The sequence below is a fragment of the Amphibalanus amphitrite genome, unplaced genomic scaffold (genome assembly GCF_019059575.1).
Source record: "Amphibalanus amphitrite isolate SeventyFive unplaced genomic scaffold, NRLGWU_Aamphi_draft 000757F_arrow, whole genome shotgun sequence".
Classification (NCBI taxonomy): Eukaryota; Metazoa; Arthropoda; class Thecostraca; order Balanomorpha; family Balanidae; genus Amphibalanus; species Amphibalanus amphitrite.
In genome coordinates, this window is record NW_024882251.1 from 37,326 (window position 1) to 63,467 (window position 26,142).

A 26,142-nucleotide genomic window follows, 5' to 3' on the forward strand; every position below is an offset into this window, starting at 1 on the left:
ATATGGGCATGTTGCAATAATTCGCACATGCCCAGGGTTCAGTTTCATTCAACGCAGCCGTGAGCCGCAGCATCCATGATTTATGCATATATTATAACATCTTTGGCATGCCACATCGCCTTGCTAGCGAGGTACGCTCAACTTTGTTGCTAGAAATATGTAACCATCATTGTCTAATAGGAACGTCTCATTTGGCAACACCCATGCATTGCAGCGCAATGTTCACACATTCAACCAGTATAGTCATGACGTTTAATGTTCTGTGCATTTGGTGCTCTTCCTCATTCCTGATCGGAACTGTACACGGAGGTCATACAGATGTAGAGATCACAAACGAAGCACAAAGCAAAACTGTCTCATAAAGATGTATACGATGTACATAGCAAATTTCGCTCCGTTAGCGTAGTTATACCAAGCTGGGGTCAGTCAAGGTAATTAAAACTGACGAGTGACTATAAAATTGGTACGAAAAGGCACGAACTATGTGTTCCATTATGTGTTCGGTACTTGTATTGTGAAGTTTGACCTCGTACCTACGAAATATTCTCATAAATGACTTCGATAAAAAGATTCATAATTTTTAACAATAGGACAGGTACCCCTAAGGTCAAACATTTGCTACAGCGTGAAACGCATCGTTCAGTTCTTCTCCCTTTTATCGCAGAGGTGCTTTATGGATTTACGAGTACGAGGCTGATGTGTTCGGCCTAGCCGAGATGGTTTCCATCCATGTTTTGCACATTAGGGTTGAGGAGTATTCATCGTCCGTATACTGTTCAACGTTGATCATAATTTCAAGCATCGTTTTATTTGTTGTACTTGGTGATTTACAGTGAAGTAGTCGTGACCGCTGGAAGTTCTAAATATTGGTACGAGTGTGAAGTGTATCGTAAAACATTGGTCTTGTAAATGTATTGCGTAGGAAGTCTGCTTATACATTTATACGCATACAATGACCAATCTATCAGCTTAGCTATTGAGTATGGGTATTCACGGTATGAACTACATGCACAAGCGTCGATAGCCGCCATATACCTCAGCACAGGGCTCATGAGGTGCAAGACACGGCGGCGAAAAGTGGAGCTAATTGCCAATAAATTGCTTAAAAAAGCAAGAACATCTAACATTCGTCATTTATTTTGTAGGTACCTACTTTGCATTTTGCCGGCATGTCCAACCTAAACGGCATGAATACCTACAAACCGACTGCAATATAAAGAGCATTTTCACTGCGTAAACGGCGCGACACTTATCATTTTAAACTTACCTTTAACTTAAAAGTTTGCATCATTATGTGACCTAGAACGTGGTTTTCTCATTACAGTGCGGTGCCGTTGCCAAATATCACGTTTCGTATTCAACCGAAGCCCAAAAATCAAGTACCCTTGCCAAAACAGATGCAAGGGGACAAGAACACGAACGGAGTGCGCATTAGACGCACTGAATGTGCTTGTTTGTGGCATTATTTTGCGTCTTTTCAGAAAACATAAAAAGTATGAGTGCTGCATTAATGTTCTGTTAGGCCTTATTAAAAAAGGAAACACCAAGTTCAAAGTTCACAGGAAAACACAGTCAATACCGTCACCTACTTACCATATCAAAGACGACTTCGTACTTCAGAGAGCATTAAGTAGACTTCTTTTGTGCGACACGGTAGCAAAATTCATTTTGTGGTGTGTCAAGAAAATACTCGCAGAACGAATACTGAACAGCACAACGGTCACAGCGCCGCACCGGTTACTAATGTTTCGTGCAACTAGATCAGCATCCTGAAGACCACCCGTGCCATCTAGCCTCGACCATGAGCCCCGAGTGTGGTCCGTGGCGCTCCTGTGACTTCCACCAGTACCGCTCGTGGCTGAGGAAGCCGGACAGTGCGCCGTCCACCTCGTCCATCTCGCCGGATAAGGACAAACTAAAAACCAAAAAGTGAGTACACGCTTTTGACCCATGCTTTTTATGAATATGGAAGTGGACAAACTTAGTCGAAACTGCGAGCGTAAAATGAGCTTAATTATATTGCCTAATTGTAATTTCTTCCCCGAATCAACTAATGTTAATTCAACTGAAATCAGATCTGACATCGGTACACATTAAGTCCAAAAAAAAAACAAGAATAACCAGTATAACGCCTTTTGGGGCGTTATACGTGCACGTGCGAAATTTCGAGGGGGTACCCCCAACTGACTTGTGCACGGCACCTTACTAACCGGTCTCTAGCGATGTGCCAAATTTAAGCACAATCGGCCCAGCCGTTCTCGAGATCTGGAAGTGGCACCCTGCACGTGCGCACGTGCAAAATGGGTCCCAACTGACTTGTGCACGGCACCCTGCTAACCGGTCCCTAACTGTGTACCAAATTTGAGCGCAATCGGTCGAGCCGTTCTCGAGATCTGGAAACGACCCCTGCACGTGCGCACGTGCAGCAGCGCCCCAACTCTGGCACATGGATATGCAGTGCCTAGTGGGTGCCTAGTCCTACATGCCAACTTTCAGCGCAATCGGCCAAGTAGTTACCGAGATATTGCAACAATTACAAAACGGACACCTCTTCGTTTTGCACGTGGCACGTGCATAAGGGGTCACCCACATGCATCAGGAATAGTCCAATACTTGGTAGAAGGAATGAAGCTACCCTACAAAAATTACCGCGTGTAAATCGGTCAAGTGGTTGCTGAGATATAAGCCTCGCAAAAGCGTGACCACGGCCGGCCGGCCGGCCGGCCGGTCATACTCAGAAATTTCCGTTAATCTAAGGAAAGACTACGCTCGCTTCGCTCGCTCCGTAATAACGGCATGAGGATAACAACGACCATCACCAAACAGAAACCACGTTGTAGGACAATTTTTTTATAGGTTCCTATTCATGGCTGAAACGGTGAAATACGATAGCAATAAGCACTAAATTTTCACCATGATAAGAAATTGACGAATCACGAAACCCTTCTCAAAACCTATGCCAGTTCATTATCTTCAGAAAACCCGTTTTGAGTAATGTCAGCTGACTGAATAGGTATCTTGTGACATTACAATTAATTGCACCGATCACTCTCCAGTCTATTCCGGAACATCACTCTACTTATGCTATTAAACTGCATTGTGCAGAGTAATAGGTAAAGTAATTGATTTACTGATATCATGGATGAGGCACTATTACACCAGTTGTCCATGTTTCACTGATCAGGCGGTTGTCCATACATCAACATTTCGACGACAGCACATTTAATGACGGCATTACCCGGTGCCCGCCGCTGAAGCCACCCTGAATGACGCTGCTATCGGTCGTGTGCCTTGTGACGTTATGACGTGGCGTGGCGCCCGCAGGCTGCGGCGGCGGCCGGCGGCCGGCGAGTACCAGCTGACCTTCCGTCACCACACGGACCCGGCAGAGTACGAGCGCGACTACCTGACCCAGGTCACGCACGCCCGCTGCCGCGCCGCCAACCCCTCGGCCTCGCTGCTGGCTACGGTACTGCTCCGCGATGCTAGCGCCACCCTCGTCGGGTGCGTTCGGAATAGATGTCGCGACCGCAGGGTGTTCGTTGCTTTTTCAGCTACAACGCGACAATCGACACACCGTATAACGCGTTATTGAAAAGATTGCCGGATACCTGTCAGAACTGTTTGAAGTGAAACTGTTGTAAATTTTTGATATTTGATTTAACTGGTAAAAGCATAAGTTGAACATACAAATCTAACACATACGTTTAACATGCAGATAATGATGTTTAGCTGAAACGACCTGCCACAATGCATATTTTTCGACTTAACTTTTAAAAAAGGTGCCCATTTAATTTGCTAAAATGTCAGCGGGCTCAGTTTTGTTGATGCTGTACCAGTAGAAATTATTGATCCCTGCGTCTTTTCCAGGAGCTGACATCCACGCAGTCATCAGCCAGTTCCGACCGCTCGGTGGTGCAGCTGCTGCCTCCGCAACCCTGCGCGTCCGTCGAGAGCCGGCCTCTGTCTCCCGCTCCTGCTGCGGCTCCTGCTCCGGCTCCCGCTCCCGCTCGGTGTGCGGCTCCCGGTGCCGCTCCTGCCGCCACGCCGGCGGTGCAGGACACGGCCTCCACCCCCGACCTGTCCACCGGCTCCGGGACACCCCCGCCGCGGCCGACGCCGCCCTCCTCCTCCCCGGACTTGTGCCACCTGCCCCAGATCGGCGCCGTGCCGCGCCCGCTGCGGCGCCGCTCCCTGCCGCCCAGTGCCACGGCCTCCTCCCTGGCCGGGGTGGCCGCCGCCGCCGCCGGCCCCGCCGCCGCCACGGCCGCCTACCGTCGACCGGTGGCGGGCACGCCGCGACCCACGGCCGGCCCGCCGGCGGCGCGACACGCCCGATCCGTGTCGGTGCAGCGCGACACGGCCGAGCCGGCCGTAACGACGGCAGCGGCGGCGCTGAGACAGCCGCGTCGCCAGCCGTCCACGCCACACACCGTCACACTCGACCTGCAGAGTCCGCCCGGCTTCGGAGGCATGGCGCAGGCGCGCAAGAACGGCTACAAGCCGCGCGGCCTGACCAAAATTCAGCTGGCCTCTTCCGTGCCGGAGAACCTCACCATTATAGTCGGCAGGAAGCTGGAGATCAGCCTGAGCGGAACCAAGAGGGGACGCCAGAGGGGCAAGACGTTCCGCTGAAACTGGTCTCATCGAAAAGAGAAATGTTGACAAATGTTGCTCATCTCTTATGACCATCACTTTGAGACCGAGCGGTTAGTCTGCCAAGGTGTGGTCGGAAGCTAATTCCAGCGTTCTATCCGACATTGCGTGGAATAACGAACAGCTGAATGTCAGACGCATTGTTGAATTTCGCAGCAAGACTCACATAAACCATCGGACAGGTGATAAGTTGGATGAGAAGAAGGGCTGGGATTCTGAAAGGCGACAGAAGTGCGAACACATTATAACGGTAGGCACCGGTTGTAGATAGGAGAGCGACAGCTGTGACACTGCAGAAGGCGGATCATATCTCCGATACGAAGCGACGAAATTTTTCGAAAGTTGACAAATGTTTTTTTTTTTAATTCGTTATATTGGATACGTAATATTGGTCTATTGGAATTGGTTCATATACCTAATATAATTGATAGAATGAAAAGAAATTGGTTCTGTGACTTAGGGTGAATACATAGGTCAAAAACGCCCCCCTTAAGCGCGAAACCTTCTGACACTCAACCCAACACAGATTACTTAAACCTTTGGGCACCATCATGCAGCTCATTCTTTTTACTACGCTTTGAGACCAAGAAAAGACACCTGCGTGTGGTATTTAACCCACCAAAAAGGTTTTCGCATACCCTTACAAAAGGGCGTTTTGCCCCATACCCTGGGTAATACGCCCACACCCATGTGCAAAGCGCCCCCACGCCATCCATCCAGAAAATGATGAACATGGCAGAACTTGACGTCATTCTGACGTCATTTGTGGTCAACCTATCATAGCCTTTGGAATAAAATTTTGTTGCAATGTGTAAAATGGATGCCCGAAGGAGTCCTGAAAGTTTGGTGACGATATCTGCAGTCGTTTAGGATATATCAGCAAAAAAGGACAGGGAGAGGCCTTTTCGGCCCCGACCTACAGGGCGCTACCCTGCACTCTCACCACCGTGCAAAACTCCCCCCTTTCAGAAAACTGGGGGCGTCTTGCCCCATGCATCGCGTAGGCGTCTTTCCCCATCCACTCCATTTCCGGTCAACAAAATATTGACTAAAAACGCGCCACTAACGCCGCAGCATAATACATTCAACAGAATGACAATGAAACGCAGTTTTGAGTGATGTGCTCAATAGCAAGTTTTGTGATATAAAGTAGGCATCAAAATATTAGGAATCTTCTGTAAAAACAACAAAAACAACACCCAAAACCAACATCAGCACCTACCCACGCTGCTCCTCAAGACGCAGAACCGGAAATAGAGACCTACGTAAATAAGCAGCTGAATGTTCTGAAAGACAGGATAAAACACGCCAAGCCAGGGCCGTTTCCGCGGAGTCGAGGACTAGAGTGCTGGTAACTCCGCCTCGAAGGAGCCTGCCACAGACTCGTCGTCTTAGGCCCGCGGCCGCCGGCGTCACTCCGCTGCCAGCGCACCGATTCTACAACTTCGGACACATCAACGCCAGGTCACTCGCTCCCCGACTCGACGAGATTAACCTACTACTAGAACAGCAGAAACTGGACATACTGTGTGTCTCGGAATCCTGGCTCCGTCCTGACATCTCCAGCCGCGTGCTCGTCTTCCCTGGCTACACAATCAGCAGATGTGACCGCACCGGCCCGCCGCGCTCGAGAGCCCCCCGTGGAGGAGGAGTGGCTATCCTGACCAGGGAGCAGTTCAGGTTGAACAAGCTGGACATTGGCGGCGCCGACCCAGCAGTGGAGTCCCTGTGGCTCTCCGTCACGGGCCCAGGCCGGAGGACAGTGATCGTGGGTGCCATTTACCGGCCACCCGGCTCATCCACCGCCAGGGGGCTCGAGCTGATAGAGGAGCAGCTCCGTGCGGCCACTGCCACTGGCAAACCATTAGTCGTGCTCGGGGATTTTAATTTCTACATGCTGGACGACTTGAAGCCAGGAACCCGAGACTTCAAACGCATCATAAACGACGTCAACCTCATGCAGCTGGTGGAGGAGCCGACTCACATCCACCCGACTCCCACGCTGCTCGACCTGATTTTGACCAACCAGACTGACCTCCAGTCATCTGCCAGAGTGCTCCCTGAGCCTGTTGCAGACCACCAGCCTGTCATCTTCAGCGCCCCAGTCGGCCGCCAGCGCCGCCCGCGCCCAGCTCCAGTCACCACCAGGCCGTGGCGACGGATGAACTGGGACGCCTTCTGTCTCCGTCTCCTGACCGCCGACTGGGACCGGCTCTACAGCACAGCAGCTGTGGACGGGAAGCTGGCGGCGTTCATGGGTGTCTGGAGTGCGGCGGTCGACGAACTGTGTCCATTTGTCACCGTGTCCCGACGCCGCCCGGACTGTCCGTGGCTCAGGGACAATCCTGACATCGACACCGCGATAGAGGAGCGCGACACCGCCCGGCACACCTGGCGGCGGAGCCGTTCAGCGGAGGCGCGGCGAGACTACCAGCTCAGTCGCAACAGACTGAAGGGTCTTCTCGCCCGTGCTAAGCGGGAGTTCCTCTGTAACGACCTGCTGACGGACCGGCGAGGTTTCTGGAGCCGGATCAAGAGCTTTGCTCTCCGCCGTGCAGGCGCCGCTCCAGCAAGCAGCGCTGATGACGTCACTCGACGGGCCGACGAATTCAACGCTCATTTCGCGTCGGTCGGCCCTCGCGTCGCGGCTGATGTCGCTCGCTCCGGAGGCGCTGACGTGGGGCCTCGCCCGCCCTGTGTGTGTGCCTCCGCCTTAGTGCTGGGGCCTGTCACCCTGCCGGAGCTGTCTGAGGCTATCAGCTCCATGAGCTCCTCGCGCGCCGTCGGTGTGGACGGCGTGCCGCTATTCGCGATTGTGCGTAGTTTTGCTGTGATAGGACCCCATCTTCTTCACATCATCAATCACTCCATCTCTTCCTCCGTCTTCCCATCCGCTTGGAAACTCGCCCGCGTCATCCCCGTCCACAAATCTGGCGACACCTCAGACCCCAGCAACTACAGGCCCATCTCCATTTTATCCGCACTATCCAAGATCATGGAAAAGGTCGTTTCTCGCCAACTCGTGTCTTATCTTGTGAAAAACAATGTTTTGTCTCCGCACCAGTACGCGTATCGTCCGTGTCATTCCACGGAGGACGCCGTGCTCGACGCTGTCCACTGGATATCAACGCAGATCGACGCTGGACGAGTCGCGTCGCTGACGACGCTTGACCTCAGCAAGGCGTTCGACAGCGTTGACCACGGCGTCCTCCTGGACAAACTGGAGTGGTATGGTGTGAGCTCGATGTGGTTCAGGAGCTACCTGCACGATCGGAGACAGGTAGTGACCGGCGGCTCCTCCGATCCCCTCCCGTTGACCCATGGCGTGGCCCAGGGGTCCATCCTCGGCCCAATCCTCTTCCTCATCCTCATCAACGACCTTCCCTGTTTCCTCACCCATGGCCGACTCCTCTCCTACGCAGACGACACCCAACTCCTCGACCACTCACTTCCAACAACCCCAGATCTCTCTCAGCTCAGATGTCGTGTCGAGCAGTCAATCTTCGATCTCCAGCTGTGGTTCCAGGCCAACAGTCTAAAAATGAACCAAAACAAAACCTTTATCACTCTCATCGGAACCCAGCAAACTCTAAAAAAGACTGAGTCATTCTACGTCTCACTCTCCGGTAACGACATTCGGCCAAGTCAGACCGTCAAAATTTTGGGTGTGCTGCTCGACCGACACCTGACGTGGGATCCCCACATAACCATGGTTGTGCGTCGCTGCAACTCCATCCTCGCATCCCTCCACAAAATCCGGCACCACCTCACACCTGACGTCCTTAAACTCTTAGTCCAAGCCCACGTGTTCCCACACATTCAGTATTGCCTGCCCGTCTGGGGAGGAGCCGCCAAGTGTCAAATGCAGCGCGTCCAAAAGACGATGAACTTCGCCGCCAGACTTGTGACCGGGACACGACGGTCCGAGCATATATCGCCGGCGTTGGAGTCGCTTGGTTGGGAGAGGGTGGATGTGATGCTGCGCCGCCATGATCATGTTCACGTCCAGAGAGCCCTGTATAATGACCAATGTCCCCCAGCGATGTCGGCCATGTTCACCCGCCGGGCCGAAGTGTCGTCACGTGACACTCGCGCGGTAGCAGCCGGGAAGTTGCAGCTCCCGAAGTGGCGGCTCGCAAGAACTCAGCGGGAGTTTGCATATAGAGCGGCAGCATCGTGGAATGCGAAGGACACCGCCATAGGCACCTGATTTTAGAATGTCAACCTGCTGATGTCAACTTCTTCCATGCGGATGATGCGTTCGCGAGTGTTTTAATGTAATCGTCGATGTGTTTTAACGTAGCTTTTGCCATTGTATCAGCATCATGTATTTTTAATTGGGTCTCACTTAGCTCCTATGTCACCATGTCACATTCCTGACCGGATTCTTAATACCCACCCCGTGGAAGAATTCTAATAAATGACTTTGACTTGACTTTGAACACCTATCCGTCGATAAGAAATACGATTTTTTAGGGGAGGCGTTTAACCCAGGGGTGCGTTTTCCCCACAGTTACCCTAAGTAAAAGGTTAGAGGTAAAAAAGTTTTATTAATAAAAAAACATGATTGATCACGTTATCTTTTTTGTACAGATATTGCCGTCGTCTTTTCCCTCAGCCAGTCAGGAGAGCAGGCTGCATTGCAATTGCCTCGCCTTGCCACGGCCCCCAATTTTGCACGGCGTAGGGGAGACCGGGGTCAATTGTAACCGGTTTTGCATTATATCATCCGGTGCAAACACGTTTGCAGTTATGAAGCTCTTTCTTTTATTCTCAGAAACTATGCTGCTTTCAGCTTTGTCTTTTAAATACAGTTAAAACATTTCCGAAATAGCATCTTTTTCGGGTCAAAATTGTGGTCCCAAAATGCCAGTTCATCTGTTACAATTCACCCCAGATAATGGGTCGAACTCGAAAGTAACACCACCCGGGGACAACTGTAACTTACAGGCTACAGAAGGGCATTATTTTCAAAAACTTCGATTTGATTAAGTGTAATACATGTTCATTGTTGATGTTCATCTCCTCAGACATGGTAGGTACGGCTCTTTTCAGAAAAAAACTTTAATCTCGCTTTTATACGGGGTTTGATGGACCTCATCTCCCTCGGGTTTTCGCAAATAAATTGCGTAAAAAGCTGCCATTTGTGACAAAACTTACAGTACTATTAATTCTAGCAATGCCTTGAAAAGTTGATGACCTTGACCTAATTACCTTTTACCTATTTCATTTTTGTGCGTTTATTTCTGTTTTGTAGGAAAGGCGCTTTGATTAACCCTCGCCCTGGCAGGGGGGGTCGATGCGACCCCCCCCTAAGGTTTTTCGAAGATAGCGTAAAAACGGCGGCGCGCAGCGCCGCCAAATTTGGCACAGCCTATGGGGCAACCTTTTTACATATGACCTGAAAATTTCAGGTCCGGGTGACCTTGGGTCAGGTCACCAGGTCAGAAAAACCGGTACAAGGTCATGGTCAAATTTCAATTTTCTTTTTGCACCTCTCCAACTCACAGTTTTCGACTGATTTCCTTCAAACTTTCAGGATGTGCTAAGTTCACCGAGTTGTACAACATATAGTCCGGCTTTTTTGAGGTCACTGACCTGAGGTCAGTTAGAGGTCATTACGTCGTAATGTTAAGCCTATGGGAAAATACTAAATTCGGAAAATACTGGAGATATTCGCTTCGTTCTATCACTTTTGTGCTTTGAAACCACGGTACTTAACAGCAGGTCACTTGTTGCTTCTTTGTTTGGCGTACTTACCCATGGGTCAGGTCAAATGAGGTCAACTGAGGTCAAATGACGTTTTTGCCAATAACTTGGCACATAATGACGCTAGAGCTTAAAAAATGGTACCATTGTGTTCCTGGTGATCAGCCGAATCGAATGATATACAATATGATGCAATTTGGTTAACTTGAACTTAATTTATTAATTTAAGTTTACTTAAAAGTTAAGAAAAACTCTGAGTACACTTAAGCAAGCTAAAAAGTATATCATTCGACGCCCCTTGACGTGCTGAGTTCACTGGTGCTTTTCTTTTTTCTCTATCTTGATTAGATCAAAAATTATAAGCGAAAAACTTTTGACCTGTTTTTAGCGAAATTTTTACATTTATACCCCCCAAAACCCCCCTAAATATTGACCTAGGGCAACCAAATTTGCACAGGGGCGAGAACTTCAGGGGGCCCACCTTCCTACCAAATTTGGTGTTTCTAGGTGCCATAGGAGCCAATCGCGAGGGGGGGGGGTCGCATCGACCCCCCCCCCCCCCCTGCCAGGCCGTGTTATGAAAAATGCCCTGCCAGGGCGAGGGTTAAAACATTTTGCTTTTGCGCCGATCTGCGATTATTTTCTCCGATGTTTCTTAATTGGTTACCAAAATGTACTGAACTGAACTGAATAACCTGTTACATTTGCCCCTGCAAGAGTGTTACAATTGTCTCCGTCGCGCCGTGACATTTTGTAGACGAAACTGGCGCAAAAAAAAATGTTGCATGGGCAGAATCTAATGCTTTTAATTTATGGACAACAAGCCTGCAAACGCTTACACAGTCTGAATTCGATATCTTTTCAATTGCGCGAATGAGCTAATCAAATATAACGGTGTAAAAATTACAAAATGCTCTAAAAAGCACACAACTGTGCTTGACCATGACCTAATGACCATTGAGATGGGAAAGGCAGTATAGAATAACGCATTTTCGGTCTTAACATCAGCTCATTCTATTGGTAAGTTTATGCCTATAAACACTTTTGTCTGTTGCAATTGCCCCGTATTGCATTTGACCCCGCTCTACTGTACCAAAAACGGTGGGATTGTTACAAACTTGTTCAAAAAGCTAGCCAACTAAGCTCACTGAGTTTTTCTAGCATGGTTTAGTTATTCTGTGTCTATGTGATTTGCCTGAGGCCAGCTCATGGCCTTGGCTTAATAATATCGAGCCAATGAGAAATTTTCATAGCTCTCAAACTGCAGGCAGAAATATGCAGATACTATCCATTTTTTCTGTCACTTTGCATTGCCACGAGCGTCTGTGAGGCATCAAGCGTGCCCTGTCAAAAGGACGAAAAAAGTCTAGGGTAGTGCGGGGTAATTTGAACATATTTTTACGTCTTCTCCGTTGTACCAAATTCCAGCTCAACCCTGGACGAAGAAAAACTGCTTCAGTAGCGCAAGTGTCACTTGCTCTCACCATGCAAGCCTCATTTTTGGACGAGCCGAGCATACCTTGAAAAGCATAGCCTCACTTCTCCACCAAGTCACGGTGTGTTCAAATTGCCCCACCGTGGGGTAATTTGAACATACTGCCTTTACCTGTCATAACTCATAAAAACGATAGTCTCGCCAGCACCGATGTTGTTTGACCCATAAACAAATAGGCAGAACAATTCTTAACATACCTTCACTTGAAAAATCAACACTACAACAAAAATAACAGTTGCAAGGTATCAATATCTGCACGCTGCACACCGGTCAGTTGACAGAATTCGCCTCTCTTCAATTAACAGAACGTCTATCATTTTTGTTCGATAAAAACTCTCCCAACCTTACTGCATCTGTTATAGTGGTGCCAATCGAAACCTGGACATTTGGAGTTCTGATTTTGTCCAATCTCCAATTCGGAATTGGCTGGACAAAGGTAGCAGACTGGACAACATTGGACGATGGCTTGCTACACTTCAGCGCTTTTTATAAAGTAATCGTGCATAGCATTGATTGGCGAATGGAAAGCTTATTAAGCTCTCAATATAATGAACACTTTTTGGCTGGTAAAATTACATTATAAGCAATTTAAATGACAGTTTTGAGTGTTGATTAATGCGTAATTTTCGGACATATTTGGACAAATGGCTGACTTAAACATTTTTGAACGGAAATCAACGAAAATGCCGGACATTAGACGGATATTAGACGTAAATTTTTATAAAACTGGCATCACTAATCTGCTACTGATTTGGGTCGAAAATATTGGCAAAAAAAAACTGGGAGCGTTGTTTTTCGGAGCTATCCCTGTCTTCACTGAAATTCTCACACTATGTTCAAATTACCCCACGCTAAAAGTTATTTTGACATGTTTAAAAACAGGCTTCAAAAGCAAATTTCTTGGATTGAAGGCACTGATTAGGTCATTGTACAACAAAAGCCGTTGCGTATTAGGCGCTAGCAATGCATGATTTTGCGCTGCAATGAAGTTGCAATGACGTGTTTTTAGGCGTTTTTACTTGCGAAATTGATTTTTTACAGTGTGCGTCAACATCTTCATTCCCTGAAACTTTAAACCCCATTCATATGATAGCCCTTTTAGTTACGATAATTTCCCTCATTGGTCTTATTGTCATGCCACTTATGGATTTTCCGTAATTTTCTGTTTTTCACACTATGTTCAAATTGCCCCACATGTTCAAATTACCCCACCTACCCTATCTTACGTGAGGGATGAAGGCGATGAAGCGCATGTTATGCGCGCAGCTCGTGTAGTCTGTACTCTGTAAGTATCTCGCCACGGCCAATGTTCTGCCCGAATGCCGAATCATACGATACGATACGATACAATTAGATATCGGATTTTAACATCTCACTAACAGATTATATAACTGCAGCGACACATGTGTATTAAAAAGACACAAGTAGAGAAAACACAATTACCTATAGACATCTCTTTCACCAATCCTTAGGAGATCCAAAGATCTCCTCTCTCTCACGCCTTAACCATTTGAGTAACAACGCATTAAGCGCTGTCAGCAAAGCCCACGCGCATGTTATCCATGTCGTAAGCGGTGTAGAACTTCTGCATGAACAGGGAGCCCAGCACGGTCACATTGTCGTCAAAGTCAGGCAGACCGACAAAGCCCGAGAGGCACATCTGCACACCACCTCCCAAAGTGTAGATGTAGGTGTACTCGAGGGGACTCATCTCCAGGGTGCGTCCGGCCGCCTCAATCTCCAGAGTCGGCAGCGTGTACAGGGTGCTGCAGTCCAGGCCGGCCACGCCCGGCGCGCCGATGTCGAAGCCGCCCAGAGCGTCGTTGACCGCCTTGGCCGCATCCATGGACATGAAGAAGTAGGGCGTGGTGCTCAGCGCGGTGACGAAGCAGTTCTCCGAGCAGATGCTGGTCTCTCCGACAGCGAGGCTCTCCACAGAGGCCATCCAGCTCTGGTGCTCCTCGTTGAAGGTGACGGGCGCCCAGGCCAGCTCACCGCTGCGGCGGTCGTCGTTGAGACCGCCCAGGGTCAGCTCACCTCCGGCGTCGCCGCGGCCCAGCCAGATTCCGGCCAGCCACTGGCCGATCAGACCCTGCTCGATCATCGACCCCATGATCGTGGTCGCGCCCTCCTGGCTGACGCTGAAGCCGAAGCCCAGTGCGAGCACGCCGTCGTTGGGCGCCCTCAGTGCGTAGCTGTTCCAGACGGCCGTGGCCTCTCCGAACGCCTGGCCGCTGACGGTGGCCCCCGCCACGCTGATGGCGTCCTTGGAGATCACGCCGCTGACGTTCTGTCCCAGCGACAACTCGAACGGAGTGCCGTCCGCCTGGGGAGGCACAACGACTTCAGAAAGGTCGTCTTTGAGGACATGACAAAATTGGGCATATGTAGATAATTGGAAGTGGAGCTAAGATAATTACCAGTAAAACGTCTTTGGGCGACCAACGGAGCGAGCGAGAGGGTGGGCCTTACACGTGCGAAATTGCGAGGAGGCACCTCCAACCAACTTGTGCACTGCAACCTGCTAACCGGTCCCTAGCGATGTGCCAAATTTGAGCGCGATCGGCCCATCCGTTCTCGAGATCTGGAAGCGGCACCCTGCACGTGCGCACGTGCAAGGGTCACTTTCAGATCTCGAGAACGGCTGGGCAGGTTACGCCCGAATTCGGTACACGTCAAGGCGCGGATGAAAATGGTCCCGTGCAAAAGTCAATTGGGACCCAGTTTGCACGTATGAACGTGTAGGGTGCCGCTTTCTTGTGGCTTACCTCGTAGGTGGAGGAGGCGGCCGAGTCGTATTGCTTGTGGTCCGTGCAGAACTGGTCGCTGCAGTTGATGGAGGGAACGTACGAGAGCGGGAAGGTGATGTCCACGGCCACTGTCATGGCCTGGCCGGGCGTGCCCACCGACATCTCCCCGAGGAAGTACCGCTGGCCCTACAAATATAACGGGTGCCGTACGGAAACAAGTCAGCGAAAGCATGCAGCTGTGGAAGATGTACAACAGTTGAAGTATTGTAAAGACAAAGGCAAAACATTGAGGCAAAACCATTCTTAGCAGTTAAACGGCGAATATCTGCCGCCAGACTCCTACTTACATCAGCCTCCACCTTGGTGAGCGGCAGGGAGACGGGGGCTGGCTCGGCGGCCTTCCTCTGCTCCAGAACGGCGCCGATCACGGGCTGCACGGGGGCCGGCACGTGCGGCACGTCCAGCTGCACGTGCGGCACGGCCACCACGGCCGCCTCCAGGGCGCCCAGACACACCAACACCGACACAAGACGCAGCATCTCGGCTTTTGTTACCTCTGGCGGTACACCGGGGGAGCGGTCGTGTCATTGGAGTGTTACTGTCAGATGTCGCGATTACTATCGTGTCTTAAATAGCGGTTGTTCGTTTGTGATCTGTACATTAAATTGGCTTACAATAGCCCCGTTTGCATAGGGCTTGTTGCCAGATAGTGGAATTCCGATACCGAGACATTTATTCCACTAACGGAATATTTCAGGCAAATTCCGCTAGTTCTGACGACCTATCCGGCCTTAAGTCGTCTGAACTAGCGGAATGTGCCTGAAATGTCTCGTTAGTGGAATAAATGTATCGGTATCGGAATTCCACTATCTGGCAACGAGCCCTATGTAAACGGGGCTATATGATTCGTTTTTTCGACCCTTACTGCAAATCTTTTTAAACGCAACGCGAGAATTGCTAGCTGAATTATTGAGAAAACTGATTATTGGTTAACGCACATTGTTTTGGAGCTAAGAATAATGTTTAAAAAGCAAATTTGTAACAATGATGATGTACCTACATACATGCCGTTAAGTCCAGCGCCGTGCGATTTATTGGTTAGTTCAGTTATTATTCCTGACAAGTCGTCTATTCCCTGTGTGTTGTAAATACGGACAAATACGAGTTCTGAGGCCGGAAGCAAGTACCTAGAAATAATTTTGATACTTTGATCGTCTGTTAAATTAATGTGCGCCTTCGGTTTTCTCAGCAATCAGCTACCAATTATCATGCTTTATTCACAGAGATGTTAACAATGAGGGTCGAACTTTGAAAAAAAACGAACTGTAGCATTCAATTCACATCCTAGTCTTGTGCGGTCCATAAAAGGTCGTGATTTTTTTTTGGGGGGGAAGTGCTATAGCCCATCTTCAGTAGTGCTATAGATGTGTTCAGCCGACAGCCACGCAATGCTATAAATCTCACATACCTGTTCTGCAGATGAACAGAAAGCGCAGTCTGCCCAGGAGCTTCAGTAAGGAACTTATGGCTATCGATGGAGATGTTGGTCTTTTATATGTCATATCGGCTGTTGCCTGGCGGAAAAAAAAATAGGACGCTAGTAAATACTTCAGCGATAACAGCTTGTTATGTAACCCACAATCGCCGATGAGAGAGAACCATGCGGTGAGGACGAGTCAGGCACGTATATACATACCTAGGATTTGGTCACGGGGGGGGGGGGGGTAGGAATCCAGGGGCATTAGAAAAAAAACTGAACATCAAACACAGTTGGGTCTGACGCAAGACACACGGATTCCGTTGGATAGATATCAATGATAAGTTGGATAAGAAGGAATTCAAAGTTGGAACTCTGAAAGCACCGAAGTAACTGAAGCTACTTGAGTATGGGAGAGTGGGGCAAAGCGGCCACCCTAACGCTTCTCACGATGCCAACGCTTGATTTTTAAACTTGGAAAGATTCTTTCTATACCAATGTGATCCCTTTTAAGTTTCCTTTTATTTCAACTGTGTTTTATTTCCAAAGGCGTTCACATGTGGAAGATATTGACAAAACTTTAAACCAATGCATATTGGCCACTTTGCCCCATACCCTGGGGCAAAGCGGCCACCGGCGTCTTCTCAAGTCCCGATATGAGAAACAAAATAGTTACCTCGTGTACGACTAGGGTATTTGATGGTGACAAGGTTAAGCGAGGATGGATGTTTGCTTTATCATCTTCCACCCGTAGGTAAACAAAGAAAGGATTTTCATGAAAAAAAAACATTTAATTGCATTATTTGGTAACTCATGCAACTGAAAGGTGGCCAAGATGAATGCATGACGATTGACGACACATTTGAATATAAATAATGTTTTTTATCCAGATGGAAACAACTTATGGCCAATTGGGGGGGGGGGGGGTGGCCACTTTGCCCCGGCCACTTTGCCCCGCGCATACCGTCCGAGACAAAAATATTCCAGCTTAGCTATTAGTGGGGTGAAAAACTTTAAAATTGGTAGAATATATGTACGATAACCATGCAATGCATGGACAAGAACGCTTATAAAAATTCTAAACGGTTATGGAATAACATAGCATTTAAAAATTGTAAACATATGTAGTTGGTAACCTGGCAAGAAATGCTTTTCCGTGTTTCACAGAACAATGGTGATGGGCCTGAAAACCCGGTTTGGCTCATTAGAACGACCGTGAAGAGAAGTATGATTGAAAACCATAAATTGGAACTGACGTCAGCTATGAAGGGCTAAAACGATGGGTGGCCGCTTTGCCCCGGGCGGCCACTTTGCCCCACTCTCCCCTATGTAGCGACAGACGCATGGCTAAACATTGTGATAACACCGAGCGCGGATGGGAGCCTGGCGGCCGCCAGGCCACCGAAGTCCGATTACAATCCGACAACTGCGATACGAAGCGACTCAATTATTCGAAAGTTCGCTAATCTTCTTCGAAATTCGCTAATATTGGATATGTACCTTATGTTAGGCATTGTTCAGATGGTTTGATAAAATGCGAAGAAAGTTCCAGTGAATTTTATGCTTTTAATGAAAACGATTGAAAACCGTTGTTTTTTTTTATAGAAATTAGATATTACATGTCCTAGTTGTGCAGCTGGGTCATGGCCTCGTAATGTCGAGCCAATGGAAAATGTCCACAGCCCTCAAACTAAGCGAAAATGTGAATGCTATCCTCTCTATTTCATCACTTTTATATTGCTACGAGCATGGGTGGAGAATGTTTGAGAAAGTTTCCTCGGCCGGCGACATATGCCTATATTAATCAGAAGGATGATATGTTCATGTTGTTGTCAACGGTCATCAACAAACCCGTATTCTGACGCATGGAATAACGGATATTGTGTTTGTTCAAGGATGAGCGTGGACTATCGGACATCGTATCATTCCATTTTTTGGCATGATTGCGATGATGTTTTTTTTTTTTACTTTAACTTATGCAATTTCACACTATACCTATTATAACCAAACCATATAATATGGTATTATGAGTACCGTAAGGTGGGGCTATTTGAGACAGTGGGGCTATTTGAGACAGTATTTAAAATTGCTATAAAACAAAAACCACTTAAAACTTATGCTTAATTTTTTGCTCAGGCGATTTACTGCTCGATTCCACACCTCCCTGAGCAAAAATATCACACAAAAATCAAACGATCTTCATTTTATAGCGATTTTAAATACTGTCTCAAATAGCCCCACTGTCTCAAATAGCCCCACTTTACGGTACCTAAATGTAGCGTTTTCAGCTTTTCGTCTCAAAACAGCTACAAAAAGACCACAGCTTACGTCGTAGGAGCTTTACAGAGAAAATTGAACATTCGAATCAAATCACTAAAGTGGGTAACTGACATCCAGGGACGCAACTTTTCCAATGTCGGGCGGCTCAACCTCACATGAGACAATCAGGTGGTGAACCAGGGATGTCGACCGGTCCTGGTCTCGTAGCTCAGTCGGCACAAAGCCGAACGTTGGACTCTGCCATATGCGGCGGAACGGGGAGGGCACCGGGGCACCGTGCCCCCCCTTTGATTTTGGCATTTTAACAGTAGCCCTGTGGGCGTTGCATGGAAAGAATGGAACCAAAAGTCGTCAGTGCCCCCCCCCCCTAAATTGAAGGTGTTCCGCCGCTACTGGACTCTGCGTGGTGAGAGCACGCGTTCCCGGTTACAACAGTCCGGGTTCGAAGCGCAACGGGCGCTTGACGTTTGTATAGGCCTCCTGACAGGTATGGTTGCGGTTGGTGGCAGGCCGTAGCCAGGCAAAGTCAGCGGGGGACCGGCCGTGCGTGGCTTCGCTTTGCACGTACGTTCAGCTTCGGACTCTAAATTCTGCCGTGGATCAGGAATTGCGTGATCGGAAGGTACGTACATAGAGGCAGAGGGTACATAGAGCCTAGAGGGCAGATCAGGACAGTGGCGCAGCCAGGGGGGGGTCAGAGGGTCAGCTGACCCCCCCGAAATTTCTGTCAGGGGCCCGCTCGAGAGAGAGAGAGAGAGAGAGAGAGAGAGAGAGAGAGAGAGAGAGCCCAGGCCCCCGGGAGAATGGGCCCGGGCCCCCTGGGTGGATGGGGCCCGGACCCCCTTGGATGGGGTCCGGGCCCCCGGGTGGATAGGGCCCGGGCCCCGGTGGATGGGCCCCGGGCCCCCCGTTGGATAGGTCCGGGCCCCCTGGGTGGATGGGGCCCGGGGCCCCCGGGTGGATGGGGCCCGGGCCCCCGGGAGAACGGGGCCCGGTCTCGGAGCCCAGGTGGACGTGACCCGGGCCCCCGTGGGGATAGGGCCCGGGCCCTCGGGTGAATGAGGCCCGGGCCCCCGGGTGGATGGGGCCGTGTCCCCGGGAGAACGGGGCCCGGGCCCCGAGTGGATGGGGTCCGGCCCCGGGTGGACGGGGCCCGGGCCCCGGGTGGATTGGACCCGGGCTCCCGGGAGAACGGGGCCCGGCCCCTGGTGGACGGGCCCCGGAGCCCCGGGTGGACGGGGCCCGGGCCCCGGGTGGATAGGGTCGGGGCCCGGGTGGACGGGGCCCGGACCCCCGGGTGGATTGGACCCGGGCCCCCGGGAGAACGGGACCCGGGCCCCTGGTGGACGGCCACGGAGCCCCGGGTGGACGGAGCCCGGGTCCTCGGGTGGACGGGGCCCGGGCCCTCGGGTGAACGGGGCCCGGGCCCTCTGATGGACGGGCCCCGGAGCCCCGGGTGGACGGGGCCCGGAGTCCCGGGTGGACGGAGCCCGGGCCCTCGTGTGGACGGGGACCAGCCCCCTGTGGATGGGGCCCGGGCCCCCCGGGTGGATGGGGCCCGCTAGGGTGACCCGCTTGCTCCGCAACGCGAATAAGGGATATTTTCGATCGGTGGGCGTTTGGTTGGTCTTGTGTCCGTGGGTCATTTATACATTTCGGTCGGTTGTCTTTTGACGGCTGAGCATTTTGGTTTGGGAAAAAACATCCATCGCATCGAGGTGCTCGTGTCTGATAACCATACGTCTACTATAGAACTTGCCAAGTGTATTTTATAGCATAGGTTGACGTAGGTCATTGAAAAATGAGAACCATAGATGAATTGCCATGTAGAGGTTTGCAAAATTTATATTTTTAAGAATACTGTTGCTCATCTTGCAAAAGCGATGATTGGATCTTGGACAAAATTGAATGCTCTTTCCAACGATGCCATTTTTAATTGTCAAACGTATCAGGTTATGCAGCAAAAGCCGTGTAATTAAGTAAGTCATGAACAAATACCATTTTCTCCAGCGATTTGTTCCACATTGTTTTTGATCAATTATCTTTTCACAAATTTTCCTAGAGAGGCGGTACATTTCTCTTGCCAACAGGCGTTGTTTGAACCCGCTCCGTCTGACAGTCACCCGAAAATAGCATTAAGTCCAAAATCCGTCTCAAACGTCAATTTTTCAAGCATAAGTGCCCTCACGGGTGCACGTGGCGCGTGTCATCCCTGCACCGCTCACCATTCGATAACCCGTTCGATCCTCATATACGATACTGTGTTCCCCATGCCGATCGGACCCACGGTTACCGAGATACTGCACGGGGACCGAACCCGTGTCGGGCAAATTTAGCCATTTTCGCCCAATTTTGCAAGCCGATTTATACATGTAAAGTCTATGACGCGAATTTGCACTTTTTGAGCACGCGCCATGAGCTCACCACCGGCCCGATCGAGCTGAGATTCCTCACAGGCACGTTCCCCAATCCCCATCCCTGTTTACGGAGCGAGCGAAGCGAGCGGAGTCTTACGTAGAATAACGGAAATTTCTGAGTATGAGCGGCCGGCCGGCCGTGGTCACGTTTTTGCGAGGCTTATATCTCAGCAACCACTTGACCGATTTACATCCGGTAATTTTTGTGGGGTAGCTTCATTCCTTCTACCAAGTATTGGACTATTCCCGATGCATGTGGGTGACCCCTTATGCACGTGCCACGTGCAAAACGAAGAGGTGTCACTTTTGTAATTGTTGCAATATCTCGGTAACTGCTTGGCCGATTGCGCTGAAAGTTGGCATGTAGGTAGGCACCCACTAGGCACTGCATATCCATGTGCCAGAGTTGGGGTGCTGCTGCACGTGCGCACGTGCAGGGGTCGTTTCCAGATCTCGAGAACGGCTGGACCGATGGCGCTCAAATTTGGTACATGGTTAGGGACCGTTTAGTAGGCTGCCGTGCAAAAGTCAGTTGGGACCCATTTTGCACGTGCGCACGTGCAGGGTGCCGCTTCCAGATCTCGAGAACGGCGGGGCCGATTGTGCTCAAATTTGGCACATCGCTAGAGACCGGTTAGTAGGGTGCCGTGCACAAGTCAGCTGGAGGTACCCCCTCGAAATTTCGCACGTGCAAGGCTCACCCTCTCGCTCGCTCCGTTAGTCGCCCCAAAAGGCGCTATACTGGTCTATAAGTTTCGCAAAGTTCAGCGCACTATGTAGGTGCAACGGTTTGGCCTGTACCTACCCCGGGATAAGTAACACAATGCCGGGACCACGGTGACAGACAGAATCCACGTCACCACATCCCCACACCACAACAAACCTGGCCCAAGGCAATACATGACCCATGTGAGCGCGCTAACCCTCACCGGCTCAGGCCATTTTGCGTCCTTCGACGGCACAAGGGAGGGAGGGTACGACCCCCTTCCTCGCGTTTGGCCCATGATCGAGCTAGAGCTTCGCGGAAAAAAACGAGCGTGTTGCCCGTGACGAGAGGCAGCCGATAATACCCAATTCCAAGGTCCTAGGTCATTGGTTGACCTTCCAGGTCAGGTCAATGACCCAAATGTCGGGAAAATCGGGACCTGTTAGAACGTCGTAAAATGTGGCTGCTATAGGGTTTTTGTCGGGGGGCTGATCACGAACATGTATTATGTTAGTTTTGATGACAGATGATGTCTTTATGCATTTAGGCCAGGTCGGGTCAGGTCAGGTCATATCAACCAGTAGGGGTCCTGCCGGGTATTCGTAGTACCTACGTGTCAACCGCCTCTGACACTCTGACAGCTGCGTAACATGTTACGAAGGCACCAAAACTACTTCTTAAATGTTCAAATGGTTGCTAAAATCGAATTCAGCTGAAAAAACTAGCCTAGAAACATGCATTGCTTGAAAAAGTGTACCGAGGTCATCATAAGTCAATGACCTGACCTGACCTGACCTTCAGGTGACATTGACATCACCCTTATGCATGGGAGCAACATCAAATCACATGTTTGAACGCTTGAAACCACGAAAGGTGTTGTGTATTTGCGGTGTTCTGCTAGCAATTATAAAATGACCTCAACATGGAGGTGCCGAGCAGTGCAATGTCTCCCGCAAATATTGTGATTGTTTTTGGATAAAATCTGGGTTCGAGGGGGGACTTGGGAGTGACATGAAAAAATGGAATACAGGAAGTGATATATTGTGATTTTGAATATTGAATAGACTGAAGAAAGGAATAATATCTGGAAGATTTGGTGACCGTGACAGGACACGATGGAGGAGTATATACAATTGGCAGAAAGGTGTGGATTGAGTGGATCAGAAGCCTTGGCGTATGCCACTGAACAGAAGGAGAAGGCGGACGAAAGAGCGGAGAGAATCGCAGCCAGAGAAGAGAGAGAGAAAAAGAGAGACAAGAGAGAGAAAAAGAGAGACAATTTGAAGTTACGGCCAGAGAAGAGAGAGAAAAAGAGAGACAGCATGAGCTAGAGCTGGAGCGCATCCGAGCGGAGAGAGCGAGTTCAACAGAACAACAGGCGGCGTCGGCCAAGAAGCCCAAGTTACCTGCGTTCGTGGATGGCAAGGACGATTTGGACGCCTACCTGGCGCGGTTCGAGAGGACAGCAGCTCGGTGCGGGTGGGCCAGAGAGGAATGGGCCACTAACTTGAGTGCTCTTCTGACCGGGAGGGCTCTCAACGTGTATTCTCGGCTAAGCGAGCGTGATGCAAATGACTACCAGCAAGTAAAGGAAGCCCTGCTACAGCGCTACGGTTTGACGGCGGAGGGCTACCGCCGTAAGCTCCGAGAGAGCGGACCCGAGCCGGATGAGAGCCCACCTCAATATCTGGAGCGGCTGACGGGCTACCTGCGCCGTTGGGTGAGCTTGGCTGGCGAGGATTTAGAAGACCTAGTTGTGTATGAACAGTTTATGGAAGCATGTCCGAAACAACTGCAGACGCATCTACGCGAGCGCGTTGACTATGACCTGAAAGATTTGGGTGAGCAGGCTTCAAAATTCTTAGAAGCTCACGGCCGCTCGCTTTACAACTGGCCCAGACGCGCCAACGCCAGTGGTGATTCATCCTCCTCGCCCTCTCCACAGGCTTACGGTTCAGCAACTGCGCTACCGACGGCGGTCCAAGATGGTTGCGTCTTTTGTGGGTATGTACCCTCATCCATCGGAAGAGTGTAGGAAGACGCGGGACCTCACGCCGGCTGAGCGACGAGAGCGCTTGATGCGCCGAGCGGGGTGCTTCTGGTGCCTGAAGCCGGCCTCTCACCGAGCAGTTGACTGCCGCCAGGGCCTGGCGCGCTGCTCGATCTGTAATGGCAAGCACAATCCCCTGCTATGCGACCGGTCGTCTGTGCCAGCAGCAGCGAGGGGCAGCCAGTCGAGCAGCGGCACGTCACCCGCTCAATCAGCCACGGTGACGGCGGCCAGTCGCACAGCCACCGAACCTGACCGTGTCGTGCTCATGCAGACGGCCAAAGTGGAGGCATCTGGACTGAAGAGCACGTGCCGCGTGCGAGTCATGTGTGACTCAGGCAGCAACGCCACCTTCATCAGATCTGACACAGCACACATGCTGGGCTGTCGGATTCAGACAAGACAACCGCTCCAGGTGAGCACATTCGGAGGAGGAAAGGCGTCGCATCAGCTGAGTGAGAAGGTGGAAGTGGGACTGACCACACAGGATGGGTCACTGCTACGTGTCGAGGCCTACAAGATTCCCAATATATGTGGCCCTCCGCCTGTCATCGGCATAGAAGAAATACAGCTTCATGAACACCTGAGAGGTCTGAAGCTGGCGGAGGAACCAGGTGCTGCGCTGGCCAGTGGTGGTGAAATTGAGATTCTCCTCGGCCAGGACGTCCTGCAGGACGTTTTTGACGGTGACATGCGCGTCGGTCAGTCCGGGCCAATGGCGATCAGCTCGCGGTTTGGCTGGATCGTATGCGGGCGGTCAGGCTGCGCCACTCCAGCCCCACAAGAGATGATGGCCAACTTCGTGCACACGGAGACGGAGTCGGTGAAGGCGACGCTGGATGACTTGTGGACGCTGGAAGGCATCGGGATCAGCAGTGATGGTGTAGGAGATGGCAGCGTGAAGAAAACGCAGGAAGCCGCTGCCCTGCAGCAGTTCAATGAAACCTGCACTCGCCTTCCTGACGGGCGCTATCAGAACCGTTGGCCATGGAAACATGACACCGGGGACCTCCCCTCAAACGAAGCCATGGCGCTCTCTCGCCTGGAGGCGTGCGAGCGGAGCCTGAGGAAGACTGGAAAACTGAGGCAATATGACAATGCAATCCAAGACTACATCGATCAAGGTCACGCTGAAGAGGCACCCCAGATCCCCACTGGGAAGGTGCATCTACTCCCGCACCATGCAGTCTTCAAGGGAGACAAGATCAGGATTGTCTTTGACGCTGCCGCTGGCCATCCCAACTCGCTGAACGATCACGTCCTCTCTGGTCCAAACATGATTGCTGACCTTACCGGAGTGCTGCTCCGATTTCGAACGAGAAGGATCGGAGTCACCGCTGATATTGAGAAGGCATTCCTTCAGCTGGCTCTACATCCTGATGACCGGGATGTCACGAGGTTCCTGTGGAGGAAGGATGCCTCCGATCTCCGCCCCACCACCTACCGCATGACGCGTGTGGTGTTCGGAGTGACCGCTTCGCCATTCCTGCTTCAGGCAAGCGTACGTCAACATCTGCAGCAGTATGAGGAGGCAGACGGACAGCTGGTCGCTCGCCTGCGGCGCGACCTATACTGTGATGATTTAATCACCAGCGTGAATACACAGGAAGAGGCTGAAGAGCTGTCACAGCGGACCCAAGAGATCTTCAATGATGCCAAGATGAATATGAGACACTGGACCTACAGCTTTGAGACGGACAAGGAGGCACACAAGCCTCTTGGCGAGGAGGCAACAGCTGAGCGTAAAGTGCTGGGCATCTGCTGGATCCCAGGGGACGATCAGCTGGTGTTCAAAACTGCCTTTCTGACGCAGCTCGGTCGAGAAGCACCGGAAACGAAGCGGAACATTCTAAGCGTCTCAGCGCGCTTTTACGACCCGCTTGGCCTTCTTGTTCCCTTTCTGGTTCGAGCGAAGCTTCTGCTGAAGAGATTATGGATCGCTGGCCATTCCTGGGATCAGACGGTAGCCAGTGACGTGCGCAAGGACTGGAGAAAGTGGCTTCTGGAGCTGGAGCAGATCGACGGTTTCAGCATCCCACGTCCCTACGCGACCGGCGGGGACTGCGGCTATCAGCTACACATGTTCTGCGACGCCAGTATGGAGGCCATGGCAGCAGCTGTGTACGTCAAACCGGAAGACAACTCACGCGCGCCCACTCTGGTGATGGCTAAGGCCCGTCTCGCCCCACGCCAAGCCATGTCAGTGCCTCGTCTCGAGCTGACAGCGGCCGTGATCGGTGCCCGGTTAGTCACCTACGTGCAAAGTCAACTAGACATCACCACCGAAATCAGCGGCTGCTGGACTGACTCGATGGTAGCGCTTCACTGGATTAGAAGCAATTCCCAGCGGTGGGGAGTATACGTGCGAAACAGAATCAACGAGATCCAGAGCCTCTGCCCGCCGACCTTGTGAAAGCATGTCCCGGGCAATCAGAATCCTGCTGATCTGCCATCCAAAGGAGTACCGGCGGCGCAGCTGAGGAGCAGCCTCTGGCTGCATGGCCCAGAGTGGCTGGAAGGCGACAATTCAGTCTGGCCTCCGCAGACTCCGACAAGCAACGAGCCAGCCGAATGTACAGTGGAAGCAAAGAAGATGGCGCTC

General features: G+C 50.9%; 3 protein-coding genes across 3 annotated transcripts in view; 2 read left to right on the forward strand and 1 right to left on the reverse strand.

Moving 5' to 3' along the window:
* Positions 1–1,390: 1,390 nt before the first annotated feature.
* On the forward strand, positions 1,391–5,099 carry LOC122365680 (translation initiation factor IF-2-like). The gene is made up of 3 exons (XM_043337106.1): positions 1,391–1,929; positions 3,325–3,469; positions 3,871–5,099. The coding sequence occupies exons 1-3, from the start codon at positions 1,802–1,804 to the stop codon at positions 4,633–4,635; spliced, it is 1,038 nt and encodes a 345-aa protein (XP_043193041.1). The 5' UTR covers positions 1,391–1,801; the 3' UTR covers positions 4,636–5,099.
* On the forward strand, positions 4,669–7,407 carry LOC122365674. The gene is made up of 3 exons (XM_043337099.1): positions 4,669–4,709; positions 5,974–7,167; positions 7,374–7,407. The coding sequence occupies exons 1-3, from the start codon at positions 4,669–4,671 to the stop codon at positions 7,405–7,407; spliced, it is 1,269 nt and encodes a 422-aa protein (XP_043193034.1).
* Positions 7,408–13,248: 5,841 nt separating this feature from the next.
* The window catches only part of LOC122365682 (cathepsin D-like), a 39,241-nt gene continuing 26,347 nt past the window's right edge, over positions 13,249–26,142 (reverse strand). The window contains exons 2-5 of the mRNA XM_043337107.1: positions 16,079–16,184; positions 14,958–15,166; positions 14,629–14,796; positions 13,249–14,186 (exon numbers count right to left, since the gene is read on the reverse strand). Coding sequence (XP_043193042.1) covers positions 13,386–14,186; positions 14,629–14,796; positions 14,958–15,166; positions 16,079–16,172 — 1,272 coding nt within the window. The 5' untranslated portion in view covers positions 16,173–16,184 and the 3' untranslated portion in view covers positions 13,249–13,385. The remainder of the gene's footprint in view (positions 14,187–14,628; positions 14,797–14,957; positions 15,167–16,078; positions 16,185–26,142) is intronic.